Source organism: Scardinius erythrophthalmus (assembly GCF_964197995.2).
Source record: "Scardinius erythrophthalmus genome assembly, chromosome: 7".
Taxonomy (NCBI): Eukaryota; Metazoa; Chordata; class Actinopteri; order Cypriniformes; family Leuciscidae; genus Scardinius; species Scardinius erythrophthalmus.
The window spans coordinates 24,141,316-24,166,676 of record NC_138227.1 but is presented as its reverse complement, the minus strand read 5'-3'; the positions used below and the strand labels follow the sequence as shown (position 1 = coordinate 24,166,676).

Genomic DNA, 25,361 nt, shown 5'->3' with positions numbered 1-25,361 from the left:
AAGAGAAAAAAAATGAATGAGAGTGAAAGAGTGATGTTTTCTTTATGCGTTTGTAGAATGGGTCTCCTTGAAACATTTGTCTTGTTGGAAAAGACCCTTGTTTTTTATTTTATATATATATATATATATATATATATATATATATATATATATATATATATATATATATATATATATATATATATATACTACCATTCAAAAGTTTAGGGTTAGTATGTTTTTTTTATTCATCTTAGATGCATTACATTGATTAAATGGGACAGTATGTAAGTAATGCTGTTCTAAATTTGAACCAAAAATCATATCAACCCCAAACCTTAACCCAAACCCTATCCAATGACTTTCCATTTTGCTCCAAGCTGGTCTTTAATTTAGGTGCTGAGAAGTCAGTGTTTGGCAGTGATGCCTAACAGGCGGGTTTGTCTGATGGAGGGAGAATGATGGTGGGCACCGTGGGCCCCTCGATCGCTCTCTCAGTGACCAAATAAGGTTAGTCTGCAGACTCAGTGCTTATGGAGGAGACAGGGGGCACAGAGTTGGCACGGCTCAGGCTGAGCGGAGCCTCCGGTCTCATTCATAACAAATCTGTCCATCAAAAGCCGATGTCATGCTTATTATCTTGTGGTGAGAGACAGGACATGCTATGTTTGGACTGTAGTGACTACTAAACCTATATTAGCTCTGCCCAGAGCATAATCAGTGGCATCATCATTTCTGTAATGTATAAAATGATGGGCTGGTTCGTGAAATGGAAATTCACCCTGTGCATCTTATTGATCTTCCATGCAAATTTTTTATTTATTTTTTACATTTAAACTTAGTCATTTTTAATTAAAATATTGTAACTCGATCTTCCAGTGAAACAACAGACTTCTTTCTGGTGACATATGCCAGACACTTTAAACTTTTTTGACTGCCGGCTCACATTCAGATCTGCTTCCTTCCAGTTAACAACAAATAGATGAACCAAGTCTCTTCTTTTCTTTTTCGATAATCCGTTTAACTTGCATGTACATCACAATACGAAATAATCCACTATAATCAGGTTGATATTTAACTTGAACAAAACCATTATTTTATTCCACAAAATATGCTGAATAACAGGCAAAAAGTTTCAATGTCAGCACGTATTGCCCATGTGTTTTTAAAGAGGTGATGTAGAATGTGCTTGCTTACAAAATTATGTTTTACAACACAAATAATTAATTACATTAATGGTTTGGTTTTCGTAACATATTGCTTGCAGCAAGCAGCATATCATCAAAGAAATGAGGAAAATACATTTGTTTTTCAAAGCATTGTCTTTTCAAAGGGGGTTCTGAAAATGCACTAGAACGTGACCTAGAAAGCGGGGCTTTGAGAAAACATCGGTGTTAACAAAACCCCTGCTCAGCAATCTTAACCTACAGTTATAAATTAACTGGGAGGTTTTCCTTGAACTCTTTGAAGTCGGTTGATCCAACTGAAACACAACCTCACCTCTAATACCTGAACTGTGGGCCGGATCTAGAACAATGCTAGGCCTATCATATGTTAGTTAAACATGACTTATCATATTGCATTTAAAATGATGTGCATATATGCACATTAAAATCAAAGCTTGATGTGGTCTTTCTGTGGGAAACACACGTGGAAGGATGTTGTATGGGTTGACTCTGGAAAATGCTCTTTGAAGGGTTTTTCCAGATAAGGTCAAGTGAATGAACTTGTTGAATTTTCTTGTTTTATCAGAAACTATTGAATGTTTAACTAAATAAACTTCCTATAGCTTATGAACTTGCTAAGTGATCTCACCCACACACAAAATAAACTCTTATACAGAGGTCATTTTGTGCAACCGAAGGTCCCTTTGATTTCTCCGTTTTTGCACTGAGGAGAATTAGAATTGTTTAGAGTTGTTACTTTGACATAGTTACTGTATGTTGTCTTTAGGGGCCAAATCTCTAGAAAGAGAATGAAAATTCACCTCACTTCTTTCCTCAAAAGTAAAGTGGATCATGTTTATTCGCTTGTCACAGAGAGCAGGCTTTGTTGAAGTCCAAAAATCTCGTATCTCGAATTCTCTTTCATCAAAAGCGTGTTGACACAGCCAATTATTCTGCAAAATGTCGGACTTTGAAGATGAGGCAGGTACTTCAGCTCAGATCTGAATCTTCTGTCATTGTTGGTTACATTTTTTACTCTGACAGGGCTTCATCTTGCAGTTTGAAGACGCTTTCTTCGCTTGTTACGTTTCATAAAAGCAGCTCTCACAAATCCTGCAAATGAAACCGAGGGCCCTATTTTAACAATCTGAAACACAAGTATCAAACACGAAACGCAAGTAACTTTGTGGGCGGATCTCGGGCGCTGTTGCTATTATACTGGCAGGATAAATGACTCTAAAATGGGTTGGTCACCAATCAGAGCATCATCTCACATTCCCTTTAAGATCAGGCGCATTTGTTCCATGGCGGATTGCTATTATAACGGCGGATTTGCGAGGTGCACGCCAGGAGCGGTTCACAGCCGAGGAGACCGACGTTCTCGTCAGGGCTGTAAAAGACAGAGAAGTGACTTTGTATGGGGATGGATGGGAGAAACACACCCAAATTAGCTTAGATTAAACAGGCGTATAATAATTTGGGTAATTGTGTAAGCTAGACTTATGCCTATTGTTTCACATCTTCATGGACACTTCATGGATGATTTCCCTTGTGTGGTAATATTTTTCCTTGTAATTAGATATGGTTTGCAAAAATGGGAACTGCTGCCTGGATCTGTGTAGATGAGAGAAGCAAAGTATATGCGCGTTGTGCACACGCTACATTATGGTCAAGCATGCGCCCTTAAAATAGCATCTGAATAATGCGTCACTGACTTTAGACTAGGTTTTTCCTGGTCTGTGGCAGAATTGTTTTCTAAACTGCAAAATAGCACCAGGGAATGTTTGCGCCGGAACATGCCTCCTCTTTTCACTGAACCACCCCTGGGAGCGCAAGTTCATTCCCTAATTTACCGACGTGTGTCTGTCGAGGGAAAAGTCCGCTGTGCGTCAGGTGCAAAATAAGAATGATAGCCTACATGCGTTGGTGTACAAAGTCAATTGCGCTGGGTGCAAGATAGGGCCCCGAATCATTGGAAAAGTGTCTTCTAGTTGTTGATCCATATTTGTCAAGGTTAGTATTTGAATAATCAGAGGTGACACACTTTTATGTGTCTGTGCTCTAGTGGTTTAACATTGTGAATCTTCCTCATTGACCATGCTAGATATTTGGATTGATGGGATTTTTTTGACAATTGTAGGTGTAAAAATACATGAAAAGCTCTTAACAGGTGCTACTAGCAAGCTTTACACACATGCACATTTACGTTAATTATAAAACATCCAGACTTGAGCGTCTCGCCCTTTGCATGAAAGGGAAATGGAGATAGTGGGACGTGACGGGTTTGCAGAGCGTGACAATTGAACAGAGGAGGAAGGAGAAAAGGAGTGTGCATGGTGGGTACGGCCTGTGTAGTGTTGCCAAAAGCAAACAAACCACAGTCCACTGATAGCTCAGTACAAAGAAGCCAGAGCAGAACAGACCTATGGATTGAAGTCTCTCTCTCTCTCTCCCTTGCTCACTTCCTCTCTATCTCTTATTTTCTCTTAACATGCCAGCTGGACTGGACTGGACAAACGATCCCAAATACTGATTGGATGGGTCTGTCAGACAGATCAATCTTTCTCTTTGTTATACGAAGATTTTTTTGTGTGCAGTGTGTGTGTAAGACTCACAATTTTCCATTTCCTGTTGAAACAGGACATTAGGTGGTACTTATCAGGGTTTGTCCTTATATTAAATAACTTTTGGCACATTTCACAATTATGGTAACTTTGGTGTCCTTCTACAGTGTTTTTCTTATGAGGTCTCTTATATACGTATGTTAGACTATTATGTGACAAAATTACTAACTTACTATGAAAAATGTCTAGTTTTAAATGCAAATCTATTCCCCCCTTTACAATAGTCATTTTAGCCATAATCTGTTGATTTGACATTAAATATTAATGTTAATGTAAACAATATTTAATCACTGTTTTAAAACTTAGTTATTACAATTCTAATTAAAAACATAATAATAATATTTATGTAAAAATTTAGTTATTTTGTATAATAACTGTGTCCCAAATTTTGTGCACAAAATGGTTATGAAAACTTACAGACAAGAACAAAAAGCCACACATTATTTTATTTTTTTACATTTTATTAAACCATATTGTTTAATACAAATTTATATCTGAAGAAATTTGATTTCTAATTCTATCTGAGTATGAATATTTAATTTAACGTAGATTGACTAGACGCATACTGTATATATACATATACATGTATGTATGTATATGTATTATATGTAGTTATGTTCTATAATATTTGTGCACAAAATGGTAACCAAAGCTTACAGACAAGGTACAGACCACATATTTATATAATGTATTTACATAATTGTATCTGAATAATGCATATTTAAATTAATATAGATGGACTAGACATATTACATTTTTCCATTATTTGCATTCCTACATTTGTGCGTGTTTGATGTCTGTGTGTGTGGCTGTCTTTGTGTGCAGATTGTAACTGGTAGGGATGGCCTCCAGGAGCGAGCCCTCACTTTGAATCTCACTTCAAACGCTGACGATAAAACAGACTAACACAGATAGAAAACAGACAAACCTTTTTTATTTTAATTAGAAACGAAGCAATTAAACCTGCACTTTCCCTCACCGCTGCATCAGAGATTTTTGACTGATATCACACTGTTCTTGTTGAGATGAATAAGGTTCCCTTTATGAATTCGAGAATTCAGCTCCATTAAACCTCAGAGGGCCATATTAAAGCTATTACTTCAAAGAGAAAGCCTTTGAATGCTTCTAACAAAAATGTATGGAGTCTAACTTTTGTACGTTTGTACATGGATTAATTCAATCAGTGCACAGCAAACAATTCATACCCTGTAAGACTGATCCTTTCCAAATCATTACTGCACCTTTGATACTAATCTTTAGCTGATTGTATGTTCAATATGTTTCTTCTGTTTTTCTGTAGGGGGCAACAAGCTGAAGAACCAACATTTCCGGCTAAACTGGGCATGGATATCCTTGGAGAAAGAGTACTACCAGGTTGATGAAGAGGCTAAGTTTCTGGAGGTGGTCTTGAGACGTAGAGGTTACCTTGGCGAGACCTCATTTGTTAGTAAGTGATGTTAAGAGACCTAATTTCCCATCATGCACTACTGATAAGATTTTATGAAGAAAAAAGCCTTTTTGTTGTGTGAAATAACTGTGACCTCTAATTTGCTGATAAGAGTCTCTTTGTAACATCACTATTTTGGTTTCTTTGAACCTCTGTAGATGTTGCTCCTCATGTCATCAGATTTGGCTACTTGCTTTGCATCAAGGCATAGCTTGGTTTTAAGTCAGAAACCCTCCCACAGATCTCTTCATTGCTGGTCCCCTAAGGGCAAAGTTGAGTTTCCATAATCAGCAGGAAAAAAAACATTAAATCCCTATAAACAGGAACCTCACATGGGAAGGGTCAAAGATCAAAGTTTAGTTGTTGGATTACCATAACTGCAAAAAGCAGCTAATTAAAGGGAGGAGGCCACATAGAGATGCATTTTTGTTGTATTGGTGACGATATTCTCAATTGATATTATCATTTGCTATGTTATGCAGAAAATAATGGACTACAGCTTTACATTACTGCCTATATTGAACCGTATTTATTTATAAGTATTTATTGATTTGGTGCATAGCCATGTGATAAGTGGTACATTCAGCTTTGTTTTGGGGTTATGATCACCCTGTTAGGGTTTATTTTGTATTAATTTACCAGCTGACTGTACATTCATTACCAGTGGTCGCCAAGGCCGATATATCTGCCAATATTTGGCATTTTTTAATTATCTGCATCGGCCGATAAGTTTGACAGATGTACCTTAATTTCACTAACCTTGCAGGCTAACTGTAGTCAAATCAGCGGTTAGATCTTCTGATTTGTGCATTTGTAGACTGCATAAAAACGTGTTACTCTGTGCCAGCAATGCGAAATGCAGACAGGAGACTTCAGCTGTCATTGGAGACACACGATCAACAAACTTTAAACCATGTATATATTTCAAATTATGCTGCTCTAATCATTACTATTCATTACTGTTCAAAAATTTGGGGTCAGTATGATTTAACTTTTTTTGAAAGAAGATTCACCAAGGACACATTAAATTGATCAAAACATTCAACATTGATAATAATAAGTAATGTTTTTTGAGCACCAAATCAGCATATTAGAATGATTTCTGAAGGATCATGTGACTATGAGCACCAAATCAGCATATTAGAATGATTTCTGAAGGATCATGTGACACTGACAGGGGAGTAATGATGCTTAAAATTCAGCTTGGCCAATACAGGAATAAATTATGTTTTAAAATATATTCAGTTGGGAAATAGTTATTTTAAATTAGGAATATTTTAAAGTATATACAGTTTTTACTGTTTTTTTTTTTTTTTTTTGGTAAAATAAATGCAGCCTTGGTGAACATAAGTGACTGCTTTCAAAAGCATTAAAAAAAGCGTATTTACCCAAACCTTTGAACAATAATATGGTTGTCCGATATATGTATCTCAAATTTAAGAATTTTTGAAGAACAACACATTTTTATGAATTTGTGAAAGATTGAGCTTGTGTGGGAATCAGGGAAAGAAATTAACCAAAATGCCATAGAAGCATGGCAGCAAAAATTTCCCATAGTGTTATATTTCCCCAGGTATATTTAGTAAGGGATAATGTAGAGCGAGGTTGTTATAGCGAATACAACCCCGACAGGCTGATCGGGACGTGAAGCAGAGGGGTCTTGAATCAGCCTGAAGGGGTTGTATTCGCTATAGCAACTGCCTCGCTCTACATTATCCCGCTTATTACATGGCTACCTACAAAATAAATCAATAATTTGACACAAAATATTGATTTTAAAAGGAGTTTATTGATTTAAAAACGATTGTATTGCTTCCGCTAAAGAAAATAGTCCGGTCCGTCTCTACGGTTAGAATCCTGTGTCCATAGCAACGCACTGTTTTTCATGGCAACGGTGTGTTATACCAAAGTCCTTTTAGGCAAGTCGTGCCACTCGGCCGCCATCTTGGCAACGCCTCCGGGCAGCTATTTCGGACTAACAAGACCAGGCTCCTATCTAAATGAATGGGCAGAGAGTCAGAACTGCACTTTCACTGGTCACTGGGACATAAAAACTGCATGTATAGAAACAGCAGTAAAATATGATAAAAATCGCTGAAAAAGTTTGATGACTTTGCCCCAAAATAAGGTTTAAAATGCCCTTTTCCCCACAGGTTATACCTTTACTACGCATGCGCAATGGTTCACGTTCAGGACACCAAACTTCATTTACGTCTCTATCCAGAATGCCGGTTGTGCCAAGCACTTAAACAATTATATGTATTTAAATGTCTGAAACCTAAAATAAACATTATGTGGTTAAAACACTGAACAGTTGTGATAGAGCCTATGACAAGCGCTGAGCGCGTCCGTCTTTGGCTCAGCGCCAGCCACAGCGCGAAAGCACAGGTTGAATATGGCAGTTATGTCACGTCACTGTACATTCGCTCCTTAGTGGTCAGCTGCTGACTGTTAAACGCAGATGATTGGCTTTCCAGCGGGAGGGGCGGGACATGTGCATACAACCGCCATCTTTGCCGTTACGGTTTTTCCTTATATAGTTGTATTGAGGATTGAGGAAGTGGCATGTCTCATATAAATTGTCTCTGGTTATACTTAGCATTCTAGATTGGAATTCAACCAAGCCATGTAATAATGTAACATAACATTTTATGTTATCTTTGATATATTTTATAATATTTTATTCTAAGTCTAGAATAATTTAGTATCTAGTTATGAATTGGTTGAATTATTCGGACAAAAGTTTTTATATGCTTTGGAGAAATCATTCTTATTAATGTAAAAAAAAAAAACTCTGAAAGTCAGTTCCTAAGGGCAAATGTTACTCCTCAATAGAAAATGTTAGATTCTGGAATGAATGTTTATCAGATTTTAATCTAAATCTGTTCCTGTAGCCCAACTGGTAGAGCATGGCGCTAGCAACACCAAGGTCATGGGTCAAGGTCACAATACAGATTGTTTCAAATCAGCTTTACAATGATAAACGGGTAAATAATGATCAGTCATGCAAACATAATTCAATTCTGCTGTAAAGCAGTGGAGTGTTCACCTCTGGCCAAAACAAAACTGGCATGGAAAAGACTGTAAAAACAAGGGTTAGACCTCTGCATGAGACTTGCAGGATTACACTGACACACTCCACAAGTTCTCATCACACAGATGAATATTCCATCCACATGCTGAGCTTGACCACCATTCCACAACTCACCTCGGTTCCGGTCCAGGGCCTCTCGGTGAGACGGGCTGCTGTCCTGCTGTTCGTCTGCCACTCGCTGGGCTTGGATCACAGACCTTCCTGTACTGAAGCGAGGAGACGAGGAAGTCTTTGAAATGATGATTTTTATTCAATTATTATTTAGATTTTTCACTCCCTCCCTCAGTTTCTCTTCAAGGGCTGATGTTCTATGAATAATTTCGTTTTTTGCTGGCACATGCGAAGGCAGGACAAGACAGGACCACTCCTTTTTATGTGATGTACCTTAATATCAAAGTGATTCTTTCTAAGTTTGCTTCAAAGTAGTCTTTCTTCTTTCGGCAGCTCAATTTCTCCTTCTTTGCCAAAGCTCATCATTATGCGTCCATCATAACCCTTCTAGTCTGGCCTTTCCCCTGGCAGTTTTCCCTGGAAATTCTTCTTCTTTCTGTGTTTATTTATTTATTTATTTGTGGGTTATATTAATATCTTATTTTGTTGGTGACCTTTGAGATTTCTGTGTTGAAAAGTTACTGTTCTCCTTGCCGCACAGTTGCTCACGAGCTAACAATGCCCATGGCACACCTGCCGTGAAGCTCCTGGCATTGTAAAACCCTTTTCAATCCAAGTGGACAGAAATCCACCAGTGGGACTATGAGTATCTGATCTTTTGAGGGATGTTGATGGACTAGCCTTCTGAGTCTTCTCTTTTCAAAGAACTACACACCTCTCCCTTTGAGTCTTTTTATTACCGAATGGTTGCGTCACACATGCTGCAGCTTCTCTACATTGGGCTGTTAACAAAGCTCTGCTGTGATTTATAGAAACACAGAAGATGTGATATAAACAGGAGATTTTGCCAATCCCTTGCAGTAGTCTGTCAAAATGACACTAACAACATTTTTGTCGAAAACAAAAATTTATGTTCTTAGTACTCCAAAGCACTGGAAAAGACTGCATTTATTTGTTTGTTTGTGTAGTTCCAGAAAGTATATCTTAGCAAAATTACAGAAACAAAAGTAAAAAAATATTGTACTGTATATAAAAGTCTTAAAGGGGTGGTATAATGCCCTTTACACAACATGTAAAATAAATCTCTGATGTCCCCAGAGTGTGTGTGTGAAGTTTTAGCTCAGAATTTTTATATAGCATGTTAAAATTGTCACTTTTTGAGGGTGAGCAAAAACGCTCCGTTTTTGTGTCTGTCCCTTTAAATGCAAATGAGCTGGTGCTCCCGGCACAAAGGGTGGAGCTTCAACAACTTGTGTCCCTAGCAGCTTGGATTACCTCACACACAAGCAACTGAAAATTTCAAAAAAATTTAGCCTTTTATGTTCAAACTGGAGTCAGAAAGATGGAGAGACTCAAGAGGAAGTGACAACATGTAGACAACATTTTTGAATGGTTAGTTGACAAATTTATGTAGCTTATGTGTAGTTATCTTCTAGTCATTGATTAACATATTCTGTCTTGATAATCAATAAATCTTGTTCTGGGGGCGGGGTTTATATACATTTTAGGGTTCGTGATGTCACTAACCCGGGAGGAAAGTCATGTGGTCTCTACCAGCCGTTTGTTGTAGTCCTTAAAAAGCGATTTCTGGAAAATAAAATATCTCGCTTTGCTTTGAACTTTGAGCGTCGTAACTTTGCAGATGTTGTTTATTCTCAAACAGCAACATTACACACTAACTAAAGTCAGAAAAGTGAAATCAGAATCAACCACCCCTTTAAAAAGACTTAACAAAAAATGTAAAAAAAAAAAAAAAATTGCTGAAATCAAATAATACATATTATCAATAAATTAGTAAATAAAATAATTAATAAATAAAAACAAAATGAATATAATTCCTGAACATACTATTTAACATTTTCGAAACCTTAAATCTAGCGCTTAATCTACCATTTGATCTAATAATGTTATAAAATACTAAATGCTTTATATGCTTGATTTAAAGTTGATTTACTCTTACATTCTTAAGGTATCGGCACCAAAGATGGTACGGCTGAAAAGGACAAAGATTTTCGAGGAAAGGCCCAGAAACAAGTCCAGTTTAACCCAGGTCAGACCACTGCTACTTGGAAGGTGCGCATCTTGTCGGACAGCCTGTACGAGCAGTCCGAGACCTTCCAGATTGTCCTGTCAGAGCCTGTCATGGGAGCACTGGAGTTCCCAGAAGCAGCAACGGTGGAAATCCTTGACCCCGGAGATGGTGAGCTCACACACACACACACAAAAAAAGCAAAAATAAAGATCAGTATGGGGGTTCAAAAGCCAGACTTTTTTTTAAACATATTTCAACTTTAAACAAATTATCTCAAACTTCAGCCAGTCATTAGAAATGTTGATTTAACGTGAACTATGTTTGGGCTTACATAGGTTATGTGTTCAGTCTGTTACTCAGTCTTAGGTATTCAATCTAAGGACATTTCAACTGTTCAAAAGTTTGGGAATGGTAAGATTTTTAAAGTTTCTTATGCTCACCAAGGCTGTATATATATATATATATATATATATATATATATATATATATATATATATTTGCTGTATATATTGCTATATATATATATATATATATATATATATATATATATATATATATATATATATATATATATAAACTGTATACTTATATATACTTTTTTTAAAAAATACTGTGAAAAAACATTAATGCTGTGAAAAATTGGGTATTGTCTGCCCTCAGTGTCACATGATCCTTGCTAAATCATTCTAATACATTGAATTGATGCTCAAGAAACATTTCTTATTATTATCCATGATTAAAACATTTGTGCTGCTTTGTGTTTATGTTTTGGTTTAAAGTGTTATAATTTTTTCTGGATTCTAAATTATATTGTATATCTAATATTATAACAATATTATTTGATAAATAGAAAGTTCCAAAGAACAGCATTTATTTGAAATATATTTTATTGGAACAATTTAATCATACATTCTTGCTTAATAAATAAATAATTTCTAAATCTTACCCCAAATTATTGAACAGTAGTGCATATATATCTATATATTTCTTATATCAGGCAAATATCTGAACTGGCAAATCAAATGACAACATTAACGTCAACACACAATGTCATTTGCAACTTATTTTACTGCTGTAGGATTAATTATTGCTGAGTGAAATTCAAATCAAAATGTTGGCCAGGACTGATTTTATCAATCAGAAATGAATTGGATTTTTTTTAAAGTGGTCTGAGGGGATGGGTTGAAAAATTAAGAGGGATTGATGAAAAAAAGTGAAAAAATGTCAGTCCAAAAAAAAAAAAAAAAAAAAAAAAGGCTACGAAGACCATTTCTTTTTTGGGGTGGAATCAACATTGAAATACTAATAATGTGTATTAAGACAGTAAACAAGATCAGTTTATGAAACTTTAATAGTATATTCAATTAATGAAATGAGAAATGTTACATTTTATATTTAATTTGCTGAGTGAGTGTTACTTGAAGGCAATGCGATAATTTGTGTATAAGAAAAACAATCCAACCAGGCAAAGGGTAAGAGAAAAAATATGGAGAAAGCGTGTCGGTGGGGGCAGACATCACAGCGGTCACCCTTCTGTGCATTGTAATCATAGCATAATATCTCCAGAACATCTGAATAACATCCTGGTTCCTCCTCTTCAAAACAGAGCAGCCAAGCCTCTGATGACAGGATCTACGGCTGATTTAGCAGGAGCAAGTCCCTTTGTTCTCTTATCTGACTGAATGAGCTTTCCCCATAGATCTTACACTTACTCTGCTGTTCTTAAGATGGAGAATTTCACACCTGATGTCCCTAAAATATCTTGTGCTCTTTACTGTTATTACACTTACAAAATAACCATAGCATTATGTTTTCTTTTTTTCTTTTATTCTTGATTACAAAGCACATAATCAAGTTTTTAATGTCGTTTTCTGAAAGAAAACCCAGTTAGTGTCCTTAGAGGGCTGCTCAGCCATAATGTCCCAATACTCACTGAAAGTCAAGTCTTATACAGATAAAGGGGTTTAATGTAATTGAAATGGTGACCGTGAAGTTGCCAAAGGTTTTTAACCCATGAATATATGGAGCTTAACACACAATAGTATTAACTTTCATTCTATCTTCTGTGTTTTCTTCGGTGCTACTCCTATTCCTGTTTTTTTTTTTTTGATCCATTCCCAACACTTCTGATAAGAGTTGTTATTTCTATCTCTCCCACTACAATTACTTATCATGAATCTTTGGTTTGTTAAATTATTATGAAATTCTGAACCTTTTGACAGCAGTTGTGAGAGATCAATCCCACATTAAAAATACAGAAACAGAAATTTAAGTTACACATGCATTTTTAAAAGGTTAGAAGCTTTGGTGTTTGTTTGAAGACATCAATTTCAAGCTTTGACTGAACTTTAGGTCTGAAACACAACCGAATCCATCTGAACTGATGAAGCTACTCACAAAATGATGATTTCTGTAACTCTTTTCTTTCTTTGTCTATAAAGTTTTATGTGCATTTATACTAAATGTGATAGTTGCTTTTTGCCCTAGAATGCACAGTGTTCATCCCCTTGGCTACATACACGATTGAGGAAGATATCGGAGAACTTCTGATTCCTGTGCGAAGATCTGGAGATGTCAGTCAAGAGCTCATGGTGGTCTGCTTCACACAACAAGGTGAATTATGATTGGAACTGAATGAAACTTTACTTAAAGGTATTTCTATTCTTTACTAACCAAATCAAACTTCGTGAACTTTTAAACTTATCAGAATTCTTCAACTGCATGTTTAGACTTTAAAATGGCGTTTGTCCCTGACTAAACCTGTGAGATTAAATGTGAATGCTCAAAACTTCCTCTAATCTTCCCTTCATCCTATTCCGTGCAGGTACAGCCAAGGGCACGGTTCCCACCAACCACAGTGCTTTCCTACTCTGACTACATTTCCCGACCCGAGGAACACCACAGTGTGCTGCGTTTCGATAAGGGCGAGACAGAGAGGCACTGCCGTGTCGTCGTCATCGATGACTCCCTCTACGAGGCAGAGGAAAGCTTTAATGTCACCCTAAGCATGCCCATGGGCGGCCGTTTGAGTCAGGAGTTCCCCACCACCAGAGTGACCATCCTGCCCGATGCAGATGATGGTGAGAATCTTCACTGTGTTGGATGTGTTTGATTTGTTTGGCGTGCTTGCTGTTTATATTTCAGTTTCGTAATACTGTTTCACCAAAAGAGAGTAGTTTGAGGTTGATGATCAGAGGCATTAAAAAAATATATAAATGATCCTGTGGGATTAAGTTCTGCAGTACATGGAAAATGTAATCGCAAGAGTTTGTAACAGTTGCAGGGCCTTTTGAGTGGGACTTCACGTAATCAGTAGTGTTTTACACTGCTTAAGCAATGCACACAAAGACTGGAGAATTCTTAAATAATTTATGAGCGCTCTGAATTTTTAAGCAGGGCATCTTATAAAACAAACTGTTCTTTTAAATCTTTGGGGCACTTGCAGGCTCAGACGTTTGAAAATAATGTCTTGACAGGTGCTTCCATACGAGGCAGCAGTCTGGGAAGCTGTCGGAGGCTTTGTTTTAACACTGTCCCGTAGCGATCTAGCGCAGAAATCTGAAAGCAAGATCACACTGAATGTTTAATCTAAATTCTTAGGATTTATTGAACACCACAGCAAACCTTGAAACGATTTTCCAGCCATAATTCCTGAAGTATGAAAGCATAGAAGGGTGCAGCCTCACCTTAAAGTGGGGAGAATTGATTATTTTGTCTGTAGAGAGATTGTTATTATTCCAATATGGTGTTTTGGATTTCTTTCTTTCTTTCTTTTTGGTGCTTCAAAGAGCAACCTGTCTGAACTTTTCAAAGTGAAGCTGTGCTTGAGAAAAAAAAAAAAGATTTTTGTGATGAAATTTTTATTTAATTCTAAATATTTTTTATAATTTAATATAGTTGAATTCATAATTAAATGAAAATTCTGTTATCATTTACTCATCCTCATGTTGCTCAAAACATGTGTATATTTTTTTTCCATACAATGCAATTATCATTGAATTATTTAACTTTTATAATAAATACTAAAGCCATTCTAAAGTTATATGCGAAGAACTGACATTGGGTGAGCATAATTAATTTCCCTTTATTGATAAACAAAACATATATAACAGATCCTGTCGTGTATATTTTATCCTTTAAATTCAATTTGATGTACAATTAAACTAAACAGGGCAAATAAGCACGAGAGTGCAATGCCAAAAAAAGCACAGATTGGAGTGGAAAGTTCTGCGCATGATCTACTGACGACACCCAAATTAAAGAACACAAACACCGGATCATTTTCATAATGACCAACACAATCTACCAAGAAGAGCTCAAATTAGCGTCTGGTTTAAGACTTTTTTTGGTCTTTAAATAATGGCGTAAATACCAGTAAATCGACTAGCGCAAACCTTAGTAAATCACATTGCATGATTCATTTCAATACTCTCCTCTCATAAATGTTGCATCTGAAAGGGAAACTCCCACAAATGCATATGCAATAAGGTCAGCCACAAAAATAACCCTGTCAACACCTTTTCAGTGCAAATTTTTCACTGCCTGTCATTAGTAAATCCTGACAGTAATTTTCTAACACCAAAAGAGGGTTGGCGCTGGCGCAAGCTGTTAGTAAATCTGGCCCTAAATGTGCACCAAAAACAAGACTATCCAATACGAAGTAGAAAGCAGTGTTCAGTCGTGTGCACACGTGCGTCTGTGCCCCAGAAAGCACCTTATCGCTCATCTCCAGGCGTAGTTACAGGTGCTGTTCTGTATCATATCTCCCCACGGTGCCTCTTTGTTCAGCAACACCTCCGGGCCTCCCCTCCCCTCACAGCTGCCCGGCTATCTCCTGAGACCGATGCTTATCCTACACAGATGGGGTACACTGGAAGTAAAAGATCCAACAAAAAACGCTGATTTTTAATTTCTACCTACATGAAACTCTGATTCTGTTGGGAAAAAAGGAGCCCTCAAGTTTGTGGGAGGTCTGAAATCTATTTGCATTCACACACACACGCCAGAAGATAAAACTTCAGCAAATTAAATTTATTCAGTTTGTGTTTGATGTATAACACCTTTTGAAGTAATCTGGTTTATACAAGCAAATCTTTCATAAAAAAATCTCATGGAAAACAAAACAGCAGGGAAATCAGGCGATAGACAGCCTGCCTTTGCCAAAGCTTCCCTATCTCTGGGCAATTGAATCGTGGATAAGACTGATTTTATTACTATTTATGGAAACATTTTATGGTGTTTAAAGTGTCCTTATTTTTAGAGGACAGAGGTTACATGCCTGAAATTCCCAACAGTTGGTCGCTGTGATGTAATTTAAACCGTTACGTGTCGAAACGCCGTGTTTGAGACTCCAGGGTCAGCTCTGGAGGCGTCAGCACAACTGTGGTGCCACGTTGATGTCTCTGTCAGGATTTTTACGAGGGTCGACTTCAGAGAATATTTTTCAATCTGTAACTCTGTCCGGAATGTCACCAAGCCATTCCAAATGTAAGGAAAGTGAAACATTGACAGGAAGCATTTGGGGTAGTGTGGGAGATCAAGTGACTGTGATCAATGGTGACTGTTTCATTACAGCTGCTTTGCTGACTTTTAGGTGATAATTGACTGTGTTTGCAGATAGATAGATAGATAGATAGATAGATAGATAGATAGATAGATAGATAGATAGATAGATAGATAGATAGATAGATAGATAGATAGATAGATAGATAGATAGATAGATAGATAGATAGATAGATAGATAGATAGATAGATAGATAGATAGATAGATAGATAGATAGATAATAGATAGATAGATAGGAGTTTGGAGGATGTAAATCTGGATGTCACACAAAGTTTGTTAATGATCATCATGTCACATCTCAAGCATCTCAAGCCAAAACTCTTGTTAAAAACTTAGGCGTTTGGCTTGACAGGGAGTTGAAACTTGACAAACAAGTGAACTCAGTGGTTAGATCTTGTTTCTTTCATCTCTGTCTTCTTTCCAAAATTAAGCCTTTTCTCTCTTTTCAAGACTTTGACAGAATAATTCATTTTTTATATCATCACGTTTAGACTACTGTAACTCACTGTATTGCGGAATGAACGCTACTTCCTTGGTCCGTCTCAAGTTGGTCCAAATTGCGTGCAGCAAGTCTTTTATTGGGCCTCTGTAAATTCACTCACATTACTCTTGTGTTAGTATCATTGCATTGGCTTCCTGTGTGGTTTAGAGTGGAGTTTAAAACCCTAGTTTTTGTTTTTAAGTCCCTAAACAACTTAGCACCCTCATATCTATCTGAACTTATATCTCTACATAACCCTTCTCGAGCTCTTCGCTACGGTAGTCATAGATTGCTCACTGTTTTCTGAGCCAGATTAAAACAAAGAGGAGAACGTGCCTTTGCTGTTGCGGGCCCTAAACTCTGGAATAGGTTGGCAGTTCACATTAGATTTGCTCCTACATTACAGGTTTTTAAATCTTTGCTTTAAACTCAATATTTTTCCATTGCTTTTAATGTTCCTTGATGATTATTTTTGTATTTGACATCTGTTAGTATTTTGATTTTCTTTTGCTATTTAGTGTGAAAATTGTCTCTGATTTTATTTGTGAAATTAGTTTTCTACTGCTTTTGCTTGTATTTATTTGATCCAATGTTGTAAAGCACATTGGTCAGCTGCTGCTGTTTATATGGTGCTATATAAATAAACCAAACTTTAAACTAGATAGATAGATAGATAGATAGATAGATAGATAGATAGATAGATAGATAGATAGATAGATAGATAGATAGATAGATAGATAGATAGATAGATAGATAGATAGATAGATAGATAGATAGATAGATAGATAGATAGATAGATAGATAGATAGATAGATAGATAGATAGATTTTACTAAAGATATTTTGTTTAGCACTTTTTCAGTTTTAAATCTGCTCTTGATTTTCAAGGTGACGTAAATGAAATTTGGAAGTCTCTTAAGCATATCAGTTTGCAGGTTGATCATGTTTCGTACGGGTGATTTGTCAAGGATAAATACACAGGGTGGAGGACAACACTGCCTTGTAGAAACTGGCTTTGTTTGTATCTTCATTGTTATTTTGTTTTCCAGTCCAGATTCTTGGCTGATGTCAAGAATTTCCGCAAGAAGAAGAAGAAAAAAAAAAGAAAGAAAGAACGAAAACATCGCCTGGAGCTACTGTCTGACAGCAGTGCTCGTTCGCCTTTGCAAATGACGCATACACCTGAAACCTGATCGACTGTTTTTAGAAAAGACAGCTCCGTGTCAGCTTATTGAGTGCCACCTACTTAGAGTACTCAAAGCACGCACAGACAGCAGCAACACCGGGTAAAAATAGTCTGCTTACACTTGACTTTTTTTTTCTTTGGTAGTTTTTTTTTATTTAAAAAAATACGCGACGGGTGGGTGGATGGATGGATGGATGGATGGATGGATGGATAGATAGATAGATAGATAGATAGATAGATAGACCTCTCTTACAGGCTTTACCTCTAGTACTACTACTCTATTCTGTCTGTACTGAGTTTCTCACACACGTTTGTTTTACTCTCCAGGTTGGGACTTTCTATTGATTTCTGTTGTTTTAGCTTATAGTGAGAAAGGGGTATTTTCATTTTTCTACCTTTACCTCTGAACCTTAAGGCCCGTTCACACTAAGGGCTATAACTAAGATAACGATAAAGATATTGTTCTACAAATCGTTCTTAATATTAAAGAATAGCAGAGGATAACGGCACAGAGAAACAATATTGTTGAAATCACTTTCAGAACAATTTTATCCAGCTTAAAGGAGAACTCCGGTCAATTTTAACATTGAGCTAATTTTTTTGTCAATTTGGAGTGCTGTCAGTACAGAGAACAATGACAAAAATCGGTGTTGCCTACACCGTGTTATCCTCTTTTTAAAATTTGCACCCTGTTGACTTCAATGGGGCAAGTTTTAAACCTGCTTTTAGCCTCTTAACATCCTTGATGTGTCATTACAAGTGCACAGAAAATGTGAGTGATTCCTTCAGAGTGAACACGGGTGAATCTGACTGCAGTAGATGTGAAAGATATGGATAAAAATGATGTTATTTCAGCTGGCTTAAATAACATCATTTTTATCCATATCTTTCACATCTACTGCAGTCAGATTCACCGCGTGTTCACTCTGAAGGAATCACTCACATGACCTGTGCACTTGTAATGACACATCAAGGATGTTAAGAGGCTAAAAGCAGGTTTAGTACTTGCCCCATTGAAGTCAACAGGGTGCAAATTTTAAAAAGAGGATAACACGGTGTAGGCAACACCGATTTTTGTCGTTGTTCTCTGTACTGACAGCACTCCAAATTGACAAAAAAATTAGCTCAATGTTAAAATTGACCGGAGTTCTCCTTAAAGAATGATAAAAACAATGGCAGCCAATCAGAATCCATCCTGTTGTAACAAGCTCGAGCACTTAGAGTGACAGACAAGCACGCACTTAGAATAAACAGAAACATTTGGTCCTCAGAAGCCTTCTGTAATTGAATTGGTAACAGAAATCAGCTGGCAACATCACATGTAGAAAATCTGTTTGTTGATAATGAGTGTGTTGGGTACGTGTTCTTGCACGCTACAGTAACTGCCGCTGGATACGACAAAAATCACTCTCGTAAGCGAAGAGAAAGAACTGCGCTTGAGTTGTTGTAACAGTAAAACAAGAGGATACTTGCACCCAAGGATCGGGCTCACTAATATGCTGCTTGATGTCAGGTAGTGAATGTGTGTTGGGCTAATAAAGCTATGATTATGAACCACTTGGAGAGAGAGATGGAAGGGAGTATCCGGAGGGAGCAAAATGAGTGTAGGTGGCTGTCTGTCTGGAGCCTATTATTAAGATTCAGTCTTCCGATTCTGGGTCAGCCTGGGGGAGACGAGGCAGATTTCCTGTGGTGAAGTCCTGTTGTGAAACTGTTTGTTTATTCCTGGTTAGTTAAAGAAAGATTTTATCAACAATAACAGCATTTAATGATTCATGGCTAATTCGAAATAATTAAAAATGTTAAATATCTATTCATCAGATGTTTAAATTTAAAAGGAATCTAAATCTCATGACTTTTGAGCATATAGAACTTGGAATGTGTGACTGAAATCATTCATATGGTCTCCATATTACATGCAGGTAATTTTGTAATCAGTGAAGCAATGTTAACATAAATGGCTTTTGCTTTTTTTGCTGTTGAAGTAAATGTGACCTGTTTTTTTGCACAAAAATTACCTGTCCTGGTGCTTTTTTCAGGAAAAAATTAATTCAGATTCATTTGAGAGCTCCTGTGGAAAGGTGTACAATGTGTTCTCTCTGAAAAACACTTAGCGCTGTGATAATGTGTTCTGCCATTTTCTTGCACCCAGAGGTCTTTGCTTTTTATAAATGCTGTCACTCTGTGGGAATGCTAAGGAAAGTTCAAGCGCACAAACGTGTCTGTGCGTAGATGTGTGAACCGCACACCAGACTCCCTGGGTACTTTCTGCCTCTCTCCCCAGGCTAATGCCAAGTCTTTAAATCAGATGTAAACTGTGCTATATATATATATATATATATATATATATATATATATATATATATATATAGTGTATATATAGTGCTATGCATAAGTTTAGACACCCATGCTAAAGTTGACTAAAAAGAGGAATAAAAAATCATCTTTTGGAAATTGAACTTAATGCCTTAATTAAAAAAATTAGGAAAAATCCAACCTTTAAGGACACCAATTTTCTTTGTGAATGAATAATGTATTGTAAATAAATAAATGTTCTTCCTTAAAATACAGGGTGCATAAGTTTGGACACCCCTATGTTCACATCATCACATAGCCTTCACCATACCTAGAGATTGGCATGGTTTTATTTCAGTTAGCCTAATAGCTGGTTTGATTTGCGTTGAGAGATGATCTTATGGAAAGTACTCCATGCCAATCTCTAGGTATGGTGAAGGCTATGTGATGATGTGGGGCTATTTTAATTCCAAAGGCCAAGGGAACTTTATCAGGATGCATAGTATCCTGGATCCATGAAGTAACTGGTCTTTAAAAATAAAAATCTGCCTGCCTCTATGGGAATTTAGCATAGGGGTGTCCAAACTTATGCACCCTGTATTTTAAGGAAGAACATTTATTTATTCACGATACATTATTCATTCACAAAGAAAATTGGTGTCCTTAAAGGTTGGATTTTTCCTATTTTTTTAAATTAAGGCATTAAGTTCAATTTCCAAAAGATGATTTTTTATTCCTCTTTTTAGTCAACTTTAGCATGGGTGTCTAAACTTATGCATAGCACTGTATATATATATATATATATATATATATATGTATGAAGAGTTCAGATGCAAAAGCCTCTAAGTTCCATCTGAAATTTTATTCTAGAATGATCATTTTTATCAAGCTCGTATATTTAAGTTCAGTAATTTCAAATTAGCTATTAATTGTCATTTAAGTGAAATTACTGATTTAGTAATTTAGTAATAAATAAATAAAGATGCTATCGTTGGCCATGTCACACTAAATAATATTTTAGAAATAGGAAGAAACATTTTATGTTTCAGAAATCATAGTCTTTGAAATGATTGCATTTCCCTGGTTTGTTTCGGCTTTTTCCACCTGAAGGTTTAATTACAGAGAGTTGAAATGAGGTGAGAAGGAGCTGTGCATTAATGTCTTCTGGCTCTGTCCTTGTGAAAAGGTTGTTGGCTGGAGTTACTTTAAAGAGCAGCTTTTGACCAAAGCGGTAAAATGCCAGTTAAGAGTGAATTTCAGAGTGCACTATAGGCTACAGGCCAGATAATTCAAGTTTTGGAAAGATAATGCATTAGTGTACCCTAACTGCAGAACCTTTAAAGAAAAGAAAACCCTCAGTTGTCCAAATTTAGCCCACTAGCACCAAGGCAGACTGCCACATGGGTAACCTGATCCACCCTTTGATGCGCCTGAGTTTGGGTTTGGGTCATGTAGGAGCCAATGGCTTGCCTTTCAGTTAATGGACTGTGGTGCTTTGAAGCTCACTGTTTGTACCTTTTACAAATGAACCTTATCTGATTGTGGGAGCAGTGAGACACACACCAAAACGCACCCACACAACTAGCAAAACCAAAGCACTCATTTTATATCACCTTCTGATCGCCCACAGTACTTTATGTCTCTGCAGGGACAGGCTCTGGCAGTGCCAAGGCACATCATGCAATTATATTTAATGTGTCTCCAAGACCTAGATAAAGCTGGAGATAACTGCCTCTCTGTTTTTCTGAACTCTACGTTTTATAATGGGATTTTCACATCATTGAACAATTTTCGCCCTTGGACACAAAACTCTAGGCAGTGCCTAAAGACATATTAGCCCCCGGTGAGCTTTTACACAACTTCACACGATTGTTATGAGCGTTTTATTGCAGGTGAAGCATGTCAACTTTTTTGTGAGTTTAAGTTTAGCCTTTGATCATTAATGCAAGTCGTTAATTTAGTAGTTTCAGCACATTAAAAAGGAAATGTGAAATACAAAATTTTTACTAGTGCTCATAATTAAGCAATAGTAATCAGCTGTATTGCGATGGCAATTTTGGAATACAAAAGCACCACTTATGTTTATAAAAAGTATCTTATGCTTACCAAGGCTGCATTTATTTGATCAAAAATACAGAACAAAAAAAATATTATTACAATTCATTCATTCATTTCATTTATTTATTTATTAAGCACTTTTACACAACTGGTCGTTGAACAAAGTGCTGTACAAAACACATAGACAACTATAAAACACACAACATTAACGCCACAGTTAAATAACAGCAAAATAAACCCCTCAGTTTAATAGCCTACTAGAACAATTATTATACCCCATTAAAGGCTGATGCTAAGAGGTATTCTTTAAGCTTGTGTTTAAAAACAGTTAGTGTAGGTTCCAATCTGATAGAAAGCTATCGCTACAAAAGCTCGATCTCCACTTCTCCGTTTTGTTCGAGGAGTCGTTAAAATCAGCTGGTCAGCTGACCTCAAAGACCGTTTTGGTTTATTTTTCTTAATCAGATTTGACAAATACAAAGGAGCCATACCATGCAATGATTTATAAACAAAAAATACAATTTTAAAATGTATTCTGTAGTCGATCGGTAGCCATTTTAAAGAGCTCAAAACTGGGGTAATGTGGTCTCTCTTACGAGTACCTGTCAAAAGCCTCGCAGCAGCATTCTGGACTAGTTGTAAACGATTAATCAGTGTTTTATTTATGCCGACATATAGTGAATTGCAGTAATCTAGTCTTGTAAATATAAAAGCATGAATAAGTTTTTCGAGATCACGCGTGGACAAAAATGGTTTCACCTTCGCTATTAATCTCAAATGATAAAAACAAGACTTAACCACAGAATAAATCTGTTTCTCAATTCAATTTGTTCAATTCAATATAGCTGTTTTCTATTTGAATATATTTTAAAATGATTGATTAAATTATTTCTGTGATGGCATCATTGTCACATGATCCTTCAGAATTCATTCTGAGTATTTATTCATTTTTGAGGATTTTTTAAAACCAAAAATTCTGTCACATTAACTTTCAAACTTGTGTTTTCTTCTAAACTAACTCTAAATTCTAAACTAAACGTTAGAATGCACCACTTGGTAATCAATCAAAAGACATGCATTCAGATGTCAAACCTGGCATAATGTGGCATGGAAAATTTGACAGAAATTTAATTTTTCCGTGAACTATTTCTGTCACTCAACTTACTTTGTCCCTGTCAGTATTTCCTCATAATGTAAGAGTTGGAGCTTGAATAACTCTTTGACTGGTAAAATCATTCTATGATGGGCCCTAACAAAAGCTCAAATGCTGAAGTGGTTCTGTTTTAAGCTTTTTAATGTAAAAAACCCTCCAAACACCCCGCATGACCTCATCAATGCACTCCATCCTAATGCATCAACAGTTCAGTGCTGGTTTAGGGGTAAACAATTAACCTGCTGTTTTTTTTTTTTTTTATCACGTCGTGTGAGTCCTCAATGCCACACAAGAATAAACCGAGAGGAAAAGAGTCTAGTCACACATTTTGTTTATTTTCCTTGGGCTTAGATGCGCTTCCTACCGTGGACGTATAGAGGCTTAAACTCCTTCAACACCCTCAATGTCTTACTCTCAATCAGATTCAGGACATGACACTGTGTCTTCCAAGAAAACACATTTGGAAGCTGAGTGTGACATAGACCTTTCACCAGCAGATAAGGTGTTTGTGAGCTATGAACAAGGATTTGGCACTGAATTCTAAGATGGGTAAAGTGTTAATTGCAGACAGACAGGTCCATGCTAGCCCGTCTGTCTCATCCCTGTACCTTTTGTCAAAGCTGCCTCAGACAGTTCCTCATTCTTAAAGGGATAATTTGTCATAATTTATTCACCCTCAATACAAACCTGTATGACTTCTTCTATGGAACACAAAATATATTTGGGTTTCTTTGTCCATATAATTAAATTCACAGGGGTCCTGTGTTGTTTTGGACCCCACTGACTTTCATAAAATGAACAATAACAGTTCTTCTAAATATTTAATTTTATCTTATGACATTACTCGTGTAGTGATCATTCTTATATCTAGATTGTTCCTTCCATTAAACATCTCTCTTTATTTCTAACAGCACCAGTATTTTATTTCGGAGAAATGGAGTACCATGTAGATGAGAGTGACGGTTATGTCGAAGTCCGGGTTTGGAGAACAGGAAGTGATCTTTCCAAAACCGGAACGGTCACAGTGCGGTCTCGAAAGACTGACCCTGTTTCAGCCGAAGGTATGTATCAGACAGACACATGTATGGCAGTTCTTGGTGCAGACGCTTTTATATATAATTACTGTCAACATGTTCGGTTAATATAATACATTGTCGACCTTGTATTTTGAGAAATCCACACCATGAGACAATTATATGCTGTTACAAGCCGCACAAGCTTTGCAAAACTGACAATGTCTTCAGTGCCTCTATCTACCATGATCTAAAAATACTCCATCCATCTTCCTAGCGTTATTCCCGCTCATTTGCAGGGTCCGCTTGACACACACACACACACACATTTGATTTGGCACAGGTTTTCCACCGGATGCCCTTTCTGACACAACCGAGCACTGAGACACATTCACACTCACACTCACTCCTACAACAATTTGGCAAGTACAATTCACCTAACCTGCATGTCTTTGGACTGTGGGGGAAACCGGAGCACCCGGAGGAAACCCATGCCGACACTGGGACACAGAAAAGACTCCTGGCTGAGCCGGGACTCGAACCGGGGACCTTCTTTTCAAGGGAAAAGTAATTAAATTACAGTTAATAGATCATTTAGTAATTAATTACACCCAACACTGCTAACCACAAATGTATTCTTTTATCAGTCTAATATTTAAAAAAAAAAAAAATATTTGAATGGGACAGTGCATATTGATGAACGTACAATATAAGTTGATGCAAATACGCCGGATTTAGCACAATGCTAATTTCCATCCGTAGTCCCACCCTTACGAAAAAGAAGTTTATTCAAGTGTTCTATTAGTATACTTCTTTTAAACTAAAAATAAGAAAGTATACTTTCAGTCTACTTTTTATATACTTCTCAGAAATATACTTTATATACTTCTCAGAAATATACTTTATGTACTTCTCAGAAATATACTTCAAATTGCACTTAAGTATACTTGACTTATACTGACAGAAACGTCACCAAGTATATTTGGCCTATTGTTGATCGAGATATACTTAAAAGTATAATTAAGTATTCTAAGTATTCTTGGCTTGTACTTGTGTTTACTATTTTGATTGAGTAGCTTATTAAATACTTTTTAAAAACATAATATTACATAACGTCTTATAAACTAACATGTTCAGCTTTATCTAGTAACAAACTTTCG

At 36.5% G+C, this 25,361-nt stretch overlaps 1 protein-coding gene across 1 annotated transcript in view; it reads left to right on the top strand.

The window, feature by feature from the left end:
* The window catches only part of frem2b (FRAS1 related extracellular matrix 2b), a 79,387-nt gene that overhangs the window by 29,983 nt on the left and 24,043 nt on the right, over window positions 1–25,361 (top strand). The window contains 6 exon segments of the mRNA XM_081369693.1: window positions 5,070–5,216; window positions 10,391–10,621; window positions 12,941–13,066; window positions 13,278–13,300; window positions 13,302–13,533; window positions 24,100–24,249. Coding sequence (XP_081225819.1) covers window positions 5,070–5,216; window positions 10,391–10,621; window positions 12,941–13,066; window positions 13,278–13,300; window positions 13,302–13,533; window positions 24,100–24,249 — 909 coding nt within the window.